The sequence below is a fragment of the Eubalaena glacialis genome, chromosome 15, assembly GCF_028564815.1.
Source record: "Eubalaena glacialis isolate mEubGla1 chromosome 15, mEubGla1.1.hap2.+ XY, whole genome shotgun sequence".
NCBI classification, from domain to species: domain Eukaryota; kingdom Metazoa; phylum Chordata; class Mammalia; order Artiodactyla; family Balaenidae; genus Eubalaena; species Eubalaena glacialis.
This window is the reverse complement of record NC_083730.1, coordinates 46,193,243-46,208,013: the sequence shown is the minus strand read 5'-3', so window position 1 is coordinate 46,208,013 and position 14,771 is coordinate 46,193,243. Positions and strand designations below refer to the sequence as shown.

Below are 14,771 nucleotides of genomic sequence, written 5' to 3'. Positions count from 1 at the left end.
AGCAAGGATTTGTTCTTACTTTTCCATTTGCTTGTTTTTTTTTAATTTATTTATTTCTTTATTTTTGGCTGCGTTGGGTCTTCATTGCTGTGTGCGGGCTTTCTCTAGTTGCGGCGAGTGGGGGCTACTCTTTGTTGCGGTGTGCGGGCTCAGTAGTTGTGGCTCACGGGCTGTAGAGTGCAGGCTCAGTAGTTGTGGCACATGGGCTTAGTTGCTCCGCGGCATGTGGGATCTTCCTGGACCAGGGATCGAACCCGTGTCCCCTGAATTGGCAGGTGGATTCTTAACCACAGTGCCACCAGGGAAGCCCCCCACTTGCTTTTATTTTTGTCTTTTGTGACAGTTATAACTGTTTTCTTGACATGGTAGATTTCATGTCTGAGGTTTAACTTCCGTAGCTTGGGCAAAATGAAGCAGGGTGGGTCGGCCACCTTACAGCTGTACAGAGCTTCCTTTAGCACAAGATCTTATCAGAGTTTCTAATGACACATTTAGTAGAGTATGTGTTATTTAGCAACAGATCCCTCATGGTTAGGAAATCTGAATGTATATCTGGAAGGACAAGGGCTCTTTATTCTGCCTTGGTAAAAATGGACTGCAGTAGCTGTCCTTTATATTTGCTCTTAATGGGGCCATTAAGTATACTGTATATTGTGAATTCATGTAATACTACTGGATGTATTATAAAGCCATGGTATTTATATCTTTCCCTGAAGCACAGGGTTTCTTTTTACTTACTCTGGACATCTCTAAAATCCATCTATTTATTCTTTTTACCTCTCTTTGTTTTTCTTTCTTTCTATCTCTCTATTTACTTTTTTTCCTTTCCTTCCTTTTGCTCTTTTTCCCCTCCCCTTTTTCTTCCTTACTTCCTTCTTTCCATCACCGATTTAGGTAATAGTATCCAAAAAAAGTAAATTTGATTTAATATACATCTTTCCACTTTAAAAAACATATACTTTCTAGAAGAACCAAATTCAAGAACTCAGCTTTTGGGTCTTCTAGTTGTAAGAAAATTTAAAATAGTGTTTTTTGGGGGACTTCCCTGCCAGTCCAGTGGTTAAGATTCCATGCTCCCAATGCAGGGGGTGCAGGTTCAATCCCTGGTCGGGGAACAAAGATCCCACATGCCACACGACGTGGCCAAAAAAAAAACTACTTAAAATAGTGTTATTCTTGATAATGCCTTAAATTGGTGTTACTATTATCATGACTGCATCCTTTTAATCAACTGACCCCACACTATGACCTTATTTGAAATAAGGAAAGCAATAAAGCTGGGTCACAAAAGACTTCATTGACTGAAATGAGCCCCTTTTCAACAGTGAGCTTATTTTAATCTGCTTTTATATAGGTTTGCCTCAGTGAAATGAGGGCACACATAAGAACATGTCAGAAGTACATAGATAAGTATGGACCACTACAAGAACTTGGAGAGACAGCAACAAGGTTTGTTTCAGTACAATTTAGTTTAATGCTAGATTTGATATGCTTATAAAGAACTTAATGAGCCAGAAAGCTTAACATTTTTGTCCTGAAAATATGTATGTAGTTATGTTTTGGCTTCTAACCATAATACCTATTATTGGTAATCATTTGTTAATGGGAATAATTACAAAAGAATTTTGTTCTCTCTGCTTTAACAACTTTGTATGGGGAGAACGAACTGAACACTGGAGAGATTGTGGAAACTTCCTCAGACAAGTTTATAGGGAGGAAGATACAGAAATAGAAAGCAGAACTGTTCAATTTCTGCTAGGATTTATTTTGTGACTAATAGAGTCCTGAAGTAGATGATGGTTTAGAGGTTGTTGTCTATACTTTTCCATCACCTCCTCTCAGTTCCCCAGCTCATTCTCTCTCATTTTGCTGGTTTGTCTTTAGAAGGGACGAAGTGACATCTCAGTATGTATTCTAACAAGAACAGGCGTGGGGCAGGCATTCTGAATCCTATACCTGTTTGCTGGGTAATCTTATATGGGGCTGGAGGAAGGATGGAGGTGGCTAGTAGGTGTAATGGAGGATATTGATCATTAATTATTTTTTCTTAAAAAAAAAAAAGAAAGAAAGAAATCTGGGTTATTACTCTCCTGATGGGCAGAGGAATTAAAAAGTTTGGCATCTGCCTCTGCTAAAGAAATAAAGAAATGATTTGTGTTCTCCTGCATAGGGATGATGGTTTTGAAACCATTAAATCTTCTTATGAACGCAGCTATCCAAAGAGGTATTCAGTATAATTTCTTCTTTTCTCCTGAAGATAAATGTTAGTTCTGCTTACTTTAAGAAAATGCACGTATAGCCCAGGGATAGACACCCAATATTTTGTAATAACGTATAAGGGAAAAGAATCTGAAAAGGAATATATATGTATGAGATATATATATGTATAACTGAATCACTGTGCTGTGCACCTGAAACTAACACAACATTGTAAATCCACTGTACTTAAATAAAAATGTTTAAAAAAAGAAAATAAACTACTCAAAATATAACTTAAATTTCCTAACCCAAAAGTCTAAATGATCACCCCATTCCTCTCGTTTTACCAGAGATTACTTTGCAAATGTACCTTTTATTATAGGATTATACCATTCTGTTATAAATTGTAAGTGAGTATTTTAGCTCTAGGCAGAGTATGAATTCTGTGTGGTTTGATTGTAAGGTTGATAGGCTTTATGAAAATTTTAAAATATACAAAACCTAATTTAAATACTAATTTCTCCTGCTAGTTAGAATGAAATAATAAAGAATTGAAATAACAGAAAATGAGAAGGGTTGTTGATTAATCAGTATTACAGGATAGATTAATATTTGCATTTAAGATAGAAATCTTTGCTTTGTGGAAGAACTTACTACATAATTCAAATTTTAAAAATTCTTATGCAGGGAGCTTGTCCAGAATACAACTCTTGGGGAACAGGAAGTTATATCTACAATGGAAAGTGAGCAAAAAATTCCAAGCCTCCATATTGTCTCTAAGAATTTAAGGCAGCACTGTGCAATGGAAATATAATGCAGAGCACATATGTAATTTTAAATTCTCTAATAGCCATACTCAAAAGTAAAAAGAAACAAGTGAAATTAATTTGTAATATATTTTATTTAACTGAATATAGCCAAAGTCTTATCCTTTGAACATGTAATCAATATATAAATTATTGAGATATTTTACATTTTATGTATATATAAAGCCTTCAAAATTGAGTGAGTGTTTTATACTTCCAGCATATCTCAGTTTGGACTAACCCAGTAGACACATACCGAATGACTAGTCCGTTGGACAGCACAGATGTGAGGGACAGATACTCCTAGGTGTGCATAAGGATGTAACAAGGTAGTTGCAGGCCGTTTTCCATTCTTCACTGGATGCTAATACTGTGAGTTGACACCTGTAGTAGTTATATATGCCAGTGTTGTTAGATATGCTAGTTGGAGAACAAAGTAACACCCCATTCAGATGTTACCTGATTTAGGAAAGGGAGGAAGTAAAAGGGACAGAGGAAGTAACCTAGGCACAGCGGGGTGGTTTGTTCCTCTGTTTCTCAGTTAATGGGGTGCTCAGATTGTACTTCTCTTCCAAGGAAAATAAAGTGCTTCAAGCGCACTATAACTGATTCTCTATCCTGCCCCTGTGAGGTTACACATTTACATTTCTCATGAGAAGAAATTTAGGCACCAAGATTATTATCAGGATTGGAAAAAGAACATCAACTCAGAAAGAATGAGGACTAAAAACTAGATCCACTTACATTCTGTTTTTTACCTCTAGTTAAGTGACTACTGTCTAATTATCAACAATTTCAGTAATGTTTGTATTCTATGTAATTTCCAGGTGCGTATGTCCATTTTGTCAGAAGGAATTGGATGAAGACAGCTTGCTGGATCATTGCATTACTCATCACAGATCAGAAAGGAGACCTGTGGTGAGGATTTGTGTTACTATACATTTCTGCAGTGTCTAAATTTGGTACACATTAGAAAACGTGGAGTCTTAACCACTGGACCGCCAGGGAGTTCCCCTTATAATGTTCATTTTTGTATAGTTGAGAGGTAAGGCAGGGTGGTGATGGATACGTCATCATTTACTTAGCCATTTTACTATTTTAGAACATTTGGATTGGTGACGATTTTTAGGATTTGAATTCACATTCTTGTACATTTAAACTTTTCCTTCTACAGCACTTTTTTCCTAAGAGGAGATTCCTTAGATTGATATTTCTGAGACCAAGAGTGCAAGTTTTTATTAACTCTTGAAATGTGTTCTAAAAAGTTTGAGTCAATTTATATTTGTGTCAACAATTTATGATTAAACCACTTTCACCTTAACCTGGCCAAGATTGGGTACATTTATTTATTTTTTTTAAAAAAAATTTTTTTGATTTAGGAGAGTGTCTTGAATTACCCAATAAGAGAGTTTTTTACACAGTAATATCCTGTAGCATATTTCTGACTCAGAGAAAAAGGACAAAATATGATCAACAGAATCAGAGTAGAGACTATTCTTATATGGAAAGAAATTATAAAATGATGGTATGAACACAAATGTATGGACTTTTGAATGTTGTACTTATAAGGGATAAATTATGCGTACACTTATTTTTAAATTATCCAGGCTTAACAGATGTAAAATGATACCTTGAAGAGTTTTTTGAATTTTATTTTAGTTTTATGTTGTATATGTGTACATGTATATATATGTGTATGTGTGTTTTTCATATATATGAGTTTGGGGTTTTTTTAATTTGTTTTAAGGTTTGTTTGTTTTTTTTTTCCCCATAAAATCCTTTTGGAAAGTGGATGAAGTTGAAATGTAAGTATATTAGATAGGTGATTGATGGAGAGATAGCTAGATAGCCCTTACGACAATCCTATGAGGTAGATATGATTTTTTTTTTTAAGTATTTGTTTATTTATTTATTTATGGCTGTGTTGGGTCTTCGTTTCTGTGCGAGGGCTTTCTCTAGTTGTGGCAAGCGGGGGCCACTCTTCATCGCGGTGCGCGGGCCTCTCACTATCGCGGCCTCTCTTGTTGCGGAGCACAGGCTCCAGACGCGCAGGCTCAGTAATTGTGGCTCACGGGCCCAGTTGCTCCGCGGCATGTGGGATCTTCCCAGACCAGGGCTCGAACCCGTGTCCCCTGCACTGGTAGTCAGATTCTCAACCGCTGCGCCACCAGGGAAGCCCTAGATATGATTCTTATACCCATTTTACAAATGATAAACTGAGGCTCAGAGAGGTTAAGTCTTACGAGGTAAGTCTCATAGCTGGTAAATAAGCAGAGCTACAGTTTGAACCCAGTAGTCTAGCTCCAGGGCATAAACACTGTGCTCCACTAGCAAATTCAAGACAAAAGTCCTCCCACAGCACAGTCAAAGGAATGTGTTATTCATCCTAATGGCCCAGAGGTTTGGTTCTTGGAATGGCTAGCTAAGAGCTTGATATGTGTTGGGGCAGCAGAGGAGGGTGTCATGGGCTTTTCCTGCTCAACTTGCTCTGCGGGAGGAACTGGGCTAAGGAGGTGTTTTATGATAGGTCCCTGGGGAACCGTCCTAGAGGAAGCTTGAAGAAAGCATTAGGATGGCATAATAGTGACTACCATTTACTGAGTTCTGGGTGCCTCTTTGCCTTCTCCTAGCAACCCTATGAAGGAGGTATTATCGACACAGTCTGAGCCCTGACCAGTAGTGCCGGGGTGCTGCTCTGGCTGGAGGAACACTAGGCACCCTGGACCATGGGCCGCATTACAGCACCCCTCCAGGGCAGGCCCCATATTTGTCCATCCATTGGTACTGTGTACCTGCTCCGCAGAAATCCAGTCCACGTGCCGCTCAGTTTGGCCATCAGATTGAAGGCGGCCCATGGAAGCTGGGTCTTCTATGATTCAGAGGTCATAGAGGTCACTGAAGAAAGCCGACATGAGGACAGAGATAAACCAGGAATCGTGGAATTTAGTAGTTAAAATGCCTAGGCTTTGCTGGGGCAAAGTGAGAGTAGCATCGACATATATACACTACCTAATGTAAAATAGTTGGCTGGTGGGAAGCAGCCGCATAGCACAGGGAGATCGGCTCGGTGCTTTGCGATGACCTAGAGGGGTGGGATAGGGAGGGTGGAGGGAGGCTCAAGAGGGAGGGGATATGGGGACACGTGTATACATATGGCTGATTCACTTTGTTGTGCAACAGAAACTCACACGGTATTGTGAAGCAATTATACTCCAATAAAGTTCTATTAAAAATAATAATAATAATTTGTATATCTGGAGTTATATACAACATATTATTAAAATTAATCCCACCTGTTTCCTTTTAGTTTTTGTAATGTGGCTAGTCAAAAAATAAAATTATGTGTGTGGCTTCTGTTACATTTCTATTGAACAGCAATGCCCTGGGGCAGGGGGAGGAAAGCCTAGGCTTTGGAGGAGATAAGCTTTGGTGCAAATCGCTGAAAATCCCATTTACCTCTTTGCCTCTGTTTCATCATTTGTAAAATGGAGATGATGATAATGATGATGCCTTTTTCACAGGGTAAATGAGTCAGGTGATGATGCCGGGTTACTACCATTTTTGCAGCTATATCAAATCAAGGCTAGAGCAGATTTCTCAGAGGAAGCCACGTACTCTCACAGTTGGGGAACCCCAGCTGGGAGAGGTGGAGGAGGTGAAGTAAATTTTACCACAAGACCAGGATGCTATCAAGGCCTTCAGGCAGGAACAGATTGCTCAGAAAAGCCATGGTTCTGTAATACACCAGGGCTGTGTAAAAGTGGTCTCTGGAACAGAAAACCTTCAGGTTTCCTGTGTTAGTGTTTCGTGCTTAAGTGTAGAAGCTTAAGACACATGCACTCTGAAGCATCTAGTGCCACTAGAAGTCCGGAAAAACCCTGTGGTTAGGAAAAGGCTGGATGCAGATACTGTGGCAGGGCTGGGGTCACGTGCTTAGGGATCCTCTGGGGGCACGTAGGTGAAAACACCCGGTGGAATCCTTGGATGAGCAGGGCTGAGTCCAAGCTGCTCCTGGATTGGTGTGGAAGTTAACAAGGAATTATTGCTCTAAAGGACTGAATTGCTGGGTTTGCCTTCAGATAAGATCAGTGACATCATCTGACTTACCAGATATAAGAAGTTTCAGGGCAGTTAGAGATTTGGGCTAATGATTCTGCCTTCCAGATAGAATTAGATAATTCAGAGATGAAACCACAAGCAACTAATCTTTTCTTTCTGAGTTGCTCAAGCAAACAGGGGTAGTAGGTTATGAACATCAAGGAATTTTGACTCTTCTCATGTGCAACCTTCAGAACAGCTCCTTTTTGTCACACAGTAATTATATTCTGCCATGTTTTCTTTTTCTTTTTTTGAAAAATTATATCTATGGAATATTGGACTCAAAAAAGGCAAATGACACACACAGCATGCTTCAGATTGAATTATGAGACCACTCTTGAGAGAAATTTAATATTTTATCTTATAAAGGGAAGACGTTTCAGCAAGAACCACACTTTCTGGCTCTTCTCTCTTTCCAGTGTTTTCTTTCACTGGTTGGTTCTTTTTTGTGTGTGCTTCCCGCCCCTCCCGCCCCTCCCGCCCCTCCCGCCCCTCCCGCCCCTCCCGCCCCTCCCGCCCCTCCCCACTCTGCCCGGCATGTGGGATCTTAGTTCCCCAACCAGGGATTGAACCTGCGCCCCCTGCAGTGGAAGCGTGGAGTCTTAACCACTGGACCGCTAAGGAAGTCCCCACTGGTTGGTTCTTATTTATCCTTTAGAACTCAACTTAAAATTCACTTCTCTGGCACCCAAATTAATTTCAGCTCTTGCTTTTCTCCCCTCTTTTTTCTCATTTATCACAATTCGTTAATTGTGTATTTGTGTCTGTCTCTCCCTCCAAATTATTAGGTTCATGAAGCCATAGAACTTAATTTCTTTGTTCAACACTGCATGCCCAGCTCTTGGCAGAGAACCTAGCACATAGTAGGATGTAGTGATATGAAAAATAGGTTATTTAAAAAATCATATTTCCATTCACACAGGTTCAAAGGTAGTCTTATTTTCTGCCTTGATCCTGAGGTTCATTCCTTATGGGAAGGGACAGAACTTCAGTTAGTTTGGAATTAAAAGCTGTAGTGACAAGAGCCTGAGCCCTCAACCCCACAGCAGTTTATTTCCGTGGGGATTCAGAATATCTGTGGCTGAACTGGGCAGTGGGAGCGTATGTGCATAAACGTGTTAGAAGGAGAAAATCTTCCTTAGATATGCTTCCAAACTCCTATTAAATTAGACGTGCCATCTGGTACCTTAAGTTTGGTTGCATATTTGTCTATAATGATTTTCAGTGCATGTCTCTTTTGGCATTGGATTCCGTTATCTTTAATTTCTTCCCCAAATGGTATTTACCATTATATAAAAAGTGCCCTGTAATTGGCTGAGTTGCTGTGGGAGTTAATTGAAACCACAGATAGAGCTGGGTGTCCATTGTAATAGATGCTCCAAAGGATTGAGGTTAGTGGTAGCTTCTAATATGGTGGCTGTTATTTACCCATTGCGTTCACTGTCATATAAAGTCCATGCCGAGGTGAGGCCAACATCCTTTTTTTTTCAATTGAAGTACAGATGATGTACAATATTACATAAGTTACAGGTGTAGGTATACAATATAGTGATTCACAAGTTTTAAAGGTTATACTCCATTTATAATTATTATAAAATATTGGCCATGATCCCAATATATGGGATATATGTTGTATAATATATCCTTGTAGCTTATTTTATATATAATAGTTTGTACCCCTTAATCCCCTACCTCTTAATCCTCTACCCCTATGTTACCCCTCCCCTTCCCCTACTGGTAACCACTAGTTTGTTCTCTATATCTGTGAGTCTGCTTCTTTTCTGTTATATTCACTAGTTTGTTGTAATTTTTTTAGATTCCACATACAAGTGATATCATACAGAATGTGTCTTTCTCTGACTGACTTATTTCCCTTAGCATAATACCCTCCAAGTCCATCCATGTTGCTGCAAATGGCAAGATTTCCTTTTTTATGGCTGAATAGTATTCCACTGTGTATATATATACCATATCTTCTTTATCCCTTCATCTGTTGATGGACACTTAGGTTGTTTCTATTATTAAAATATTACTTGGTCTTAGCTCTGTTCTCACTATGTAGGGGTCTCAGGGTAGATTGAGTGCTATTTTGGGATAACCATGTTGTCAATTAACCAAGATAGCTAGAACATAAGGAAATCATTAATTATTATAAAGCAATAATAATTTAAATGATGTAATTTTATTTAAAATAAGACATTAAGATTAATCGAGTAGAGCAAAATTTTAAAATGGACCTTATTTATAGAAGTTGAGCATATTGAAACTGGGACCCACCCCCACATAAAATAATAAGAAAGAAAAGAATTATGTAAAGATCTCATTTAAATTTAGAGAAAAACATCATCCAAGCTGATAAATTAGACACTGTTATAATATGAAAAGGACATTGGATTGTCTAGTAGAGGCCTAGATTCCAGCTCTGATACTTGAAGTGGTGTAAATTTAAGCTAATTTTTTTCCTCTCTGAAATTGGGTTCATCAACAAAATAAAGATGATAATTCACTGGGTTTCTGTGAGAATCAAATGAGAATACCACCTCATTTATTGCCTAACATATACTTGGCACTCAGTAATGATTCTGCATCTCATTTTTAAAAATGAATACACGAAGAAATACAATTTAAAAAAAAAAAATCTATGTTAAGACGTAATAAAGTGGTATATATTAAAAGAAAGAGTCACTCATATTAGCCATTTGAGAATTACAAATTAAAACTGTGATGAGATACCACTACATGCCTATGAAAACAATTAAAATAGAAAAATGTTGACAGTAACTAATGGTGATGAGAATGAGGAAAAACTAGATAATTCATTCATTGCTTGTGGGAATGTAAAATGGTCCAGCCATTTACAAACAAAATAGTTTGGCAGTTTTTTACAAAGTTAACTGTAACACTAACCCAGCAATCACACTCCTAGAAATTAATCCTAGAAAAATGAAAATATGTTTACGCAAAACATCTATGCACAAATGTTCATTGCAGCTCTATTTGTAGCAGCCCAAAACAACAAATGTCCTTCAAAGGTAAATGGATAAACTGTGGTACATCCATACCATGGAATACTACGCAGCAGTAAAAAGGAAGGAACTATATTGATGCACACAACAATTTGGATGAATCCCAAGGCCATTATGCTTAGTGAAAAAAACCCAGTCTCAAAAGTTCTGGAGAAGAGATCGGTGGTTGCCAGGGTTTGGGAGAGAAGAGGAAGTTAAGGAGCAGCACAAGGGGGTTCTTTGTAGTGAGAGAACAGTTCTGTATCCTGATTGTGTTGGTAGTTACATGCATTTCTATATGTGTGATAAAATTTCATAGAACTACACGTACACACCCCCAAAAAATGAGTTCATGCAAAAAATGGTGAAATCTAAGTCAGATGTTGTCTAGTTAATTGCCAGTTTCCTGGTTTTGGTAATGTACCACAGTTATGTAAGAAGTTACCATTTGGGGAAGCTGGGTGATTGTGACATGGTACCTCTCTGCATTATTTTTGCAATTTCTTGTGAGCTTATAAATATTTCAAAATGAAAAAGTTTTATTAGAGAGCCATTAATGGCTATTAAATTAGGAAAATATGTATAAATACTAATACCTGATGCTGGTATTAGTATTTGATGCTGGTGTATTATAATCTGTATTGCTGGTGGCAGTATAAAACTATAGAGTAATATATATTATGAACTGTGAAGTTCATAACTTTGACCTTCTAATCTCCATTTATGGTCATGTATCCTAAGAAAATAATCCCCCCGAAAGTAAACAATATAGATACTGTAATTTGTAATAATAGAATATCCACATACCAAGAAAATGTCAGTATTCCAAGAGGTAGGTAACTAATTAAATTATGGCACACCTACCGACTGTAATATTGTTTAAATGATAAAGTGATAGGGACTTCCCTGGTGGCACAGTGGTTAAGAATCCAACTGGTAATGCAGGGGACACGTGTTCGAGCCCTGGTCCGGGAAGATCCCACATGCCGCGTAGCAACTAAGCCCGTGCGCCACAACTACTGAGCCTGCACTCTAGAGCCTGTGAGCCACAACTACTGAGCCTGCGTGCCACAACTACTGAAGCCCATGTGCCTAGAGCCCGTGCTCTGCAACAAGAGAAGCCACCTCAATGAGAAGCCCACGCATCGCAACAAAGAGTAGCCCCTGCTTGCCACAACTAGAGAAAGCCCCGCGCTCAGCAACAAAGACCCAATGCAGCCAAAAATAAATAAATTAATTTTTTTTAAAGTGATAAACATATACTTTTATATACAAGAAGTGCATATGAAGAAATAAGTGCAATTTTATTTCTTTATGTTGCTTTAATATTTATACAATTCTAAAACAATACCAAGGTATGGCCAATCTAAAATTCATTTTGTTGAATGGTTATTTAATTTTTTAATTCTGACAATAATGATTATTTAAAATTCTTTCTTGAACTCTTGATCTTGTTTATTTCCAGTTCTGTCCACTTTGCCATTTAGTACCTAATGAGAATCCAAGCAGCTTCAATGGCAGCTTAATAAGACATTTGCAAGTCAGTCACACTTTGTTTTATGATGATTTCATAGTAAGTATATTTTCTTACTTTTACATTATGTTTTTATGCTGTGTTTAGCTTACCTTTCTTAATCCAAGTGAGTAAGATTGTAGAGGAAAAAATGTATGTATAGCTAAAATGTTAAGTATTAGCATTAAGTAGGAAATCATAAAAACATGCTGTTTTATAAACTGACTGTTAATAGTAAAGTAGTTACCTGCCTTAGACAAAATCATTTTCTTTGTGATGTAAATAATTAGCCATTGTATAAAGACCTAGATTTCACTTTCACATTATTTTAATTTCTACTCTAGTGCCTCCCAATATATGTTAATAGTTATAATTTTTATGAAGTAAAAAACTTATATAGCTGAGAGGAAATCATACCAGTAAGGAAATGGCTCAGAGAATTTGCGTTCATTTTATAATACACTGAATGGCTAGTAACAGACATGACATTATCAGTGTAGCGAGACACACGGGCTCTATTTTTAATTTAAATTCTATAAAACACAACTCTCGTGTTTATTGAACATTTTTAAACTTTAAAAAAATTTATTATGAAAAAATTTTAAACATACACAGAAGTAGACAGGATAATGTAATGAACCCCTGTATACCCATCAGCTACCCATCAATAACTACCAACTCATGGCCAATCTCATTATATTAAGGATTTTTTTAAGATGAAAGAAAAATCTGGTATAGTATGAATAGTTCTAATACTTATCACCGTAGTTTCTGTTATCAGAAATGGTAATAACAAGCAAAAGGTTAACATAGCCTTTTTTCTATGCATTGTCATGTGAGAGTGATGCTTTGTCCCCTGAGTCCCTTTCAGCAAGGGGTATAGCCTATCATGGGCGGGAAAATAACTCATAGCCATGTTCTGAAACAGTACATTTTATTGTTACGTTTATCTAAATACATGAAATGTTAAGGGTTAAATTTGAATTTGCATATAATTTTCACATGATTTTGACTATTTTTATGCAATCTCAAGATGGAATTTAATAATTGTTGAAGACTGTCATTGGAAATTTTTCTCCATGCATTCTGATCTGCCCACTATGATTATCCAGATTCAACACAGGGAACCTGGATTCTGACCTGGGTTTCAGTAACAGCCCTGTCACAGCTGTGTGACCTTAGGCAAGGTATTTAACATTGGAGCCTCTGTTTGTTCATTTGTTAAGTGAGGAGAGCAAAGTACATACTGCTTCCAGAAGCTCTTGTGGTAATTAAATGAGATAACGCATGTAGAGTGATTTGCACAGTTAGGGCACAGATGTTAGGCAAACTGGAGATGGGGAGAGGGTAAATGGGAATATCAGGACCACTTGAAGAATCAAACAAACCACACTACAGAGGCTTCATATTCTTTCCTCCATCTCTCAAATAATGTCTTTTCTGGCCACCAAGGCACACAAGCCCTCAACAGAGCCATGTGTTCTCATTTTTCATAACACGTAGGGGTTCCTCTTTATCTTAGCTCCATAAGACGTTTTAAAAGCCAGGTTGATTCCACGGCTGTCTTGGCTGTTCATGTTCAGTCCATTCTTCTCAAGATCATTCAAAGTATGACCCAGGGCTGGTCAGGAAGAAGCCACTTTGATGAGAATACTTTCCACCCACTCAAAACCATATTCTTGGATGTGGAAGTGAGGTTGAAACAGTGTTCTTCGTTTTGATTTTTTGTTTCCTAAACTACCAAGTACTATGCTAGGCATTTTATGCAAATTATCTCATTTTATTCCTTGCAGCAACTACTGTGAAGTGAGTGCTATATCATTATCCTTACTTAGCTATGAAATATCTGATGCTCAAAGGTTAATAAATTGCCTCAGAACAACCTGGCACTGAGTCCAAATCTTGTGCTCTGCTGTGCTTTATAGCTTTCCTTTGGATTTTATTTATTTGTTTTTATGTTTTAGAGTGGACTTCCAGTAAAGATTTTATTTCATTTTTTTAGTTTATTGGCAAAGAGGAGATGGACTGCAGAGGATGGGGCTCTTAATACTTTTTGCTTTATTTATAGAATGTGCTGACCTAAAGTTTTGAATTCCATTTTGACCATAGGGAAGCAAGGAGAAAGAGCGTTTTGTTTTCAACCTTTTTTTTTTCAAAACTAGATATTCAGTAGTACAGCTGGGATTGGTGAGTCTTATGGGAATGTCTTAACTTTACGTGTCTTAACTATTACATGTCTTATCTATGGGAATGTCTTAACTATTACATGTTTATGTGGAGCTTAGCACTCTGACAGGATTTGTACTGTTGACTAAAAACTACTAGTTAGATCAGATAAAAACTTTAAATTCCAGATCAAAACTATTTTACTATGACTGTAGCTAGTTAATTGATAGGCAGTAAAAATGAAACAGAAAATGCACAAGCCCCAAAGCAGAAGTCCTGGGTTCTATGAGTTTTTGTGGAAACTTGGACTAAATTCAGGGCTTCACTTTGCAAAATGAGGCATTGTCTTAACTCTCATCCTCCAATTTCTGAAAACTGTCATCTCTGTATGTTTCTAATTATTTTTCTAATTATTTTTCTTTATTGTAGGATTTTAATATAATTGAGGAAGCTCTTATTCAAAGGGTTTTAGACCGGTCACTTCTGGAATATGTGAATCACTCGAACACCACATAATTGTATTAAAAGAAAAGGGAAGGAGACCGTACAATTGCACCATTTTTTTCAAGATGCTGCTTGAAGAATTGGAGGGAAACTGTCAATGTTTGATGGGCAAAAAAGTGTACAACACAGTTATATGTTTGTCCATGTTTATTGTTATACTGCATTTTAAAACTGCTTTCATTTTGGTGGTTTAGGTCTGTTTTACATTCTTGAGTTTCTCAGACACTTAACAGCAAAAAAAGTCTCCATCAGCCGTTAATATATGGAAGAGAACATAAGGCTGAGTATGTGGGTGAAAGATCTTTATTTGCAAATCGGATGACATTGTGTGTAATGCTACATATTGATAACTTCCCTCATGGTTGGTCAAAATAACTAATCTTTGTTCTATGGAGAGTGAAGCAAAGTGTGGTCATTCAAGGAAATGTGAAATCTCTTCTAGAGTTCACGTTCTAACCGCTAATAGAATAACAGGAATAA

The 14,771-nt window shown here is 37.4% G+C and overlaps 1 protein-coding gene across 1 annotated transcript in view; it reads left to right on the top strand.

The window, feature by feature from the left end:
* Window positions 1-14,448, top strand: part of RNF125 (ring finger protein 125) — a 36,896-nt gene extending 22,448 nt beyond the window's left edge. The window contains exons 3-6 of the mRNA XM_061170006.1: window positions 1,355-1,449; window positions 3,833-3,923; window positions 11,574-11,681; window positions 14,217-14,448. Coding sequence (XP_061025989.1) covers window positions 1,355-1,449; window positions 3,833-3,923; window positions 11,574-11,681; window positions 14,217-14,303 — 381 coding nt within the window. The 3' untranslated portion in view covers window positions 14,304-14,448. The remainder of the gene's footprint in view (window positions 1-1,354; window positions 1,450-3,832; window positions 3,924-11,573; window positions 11,682-14,216) is intronic.
* The last annotated feature ends 323 nt before the right edge of the window (window positions 14,449-14,771 follow it).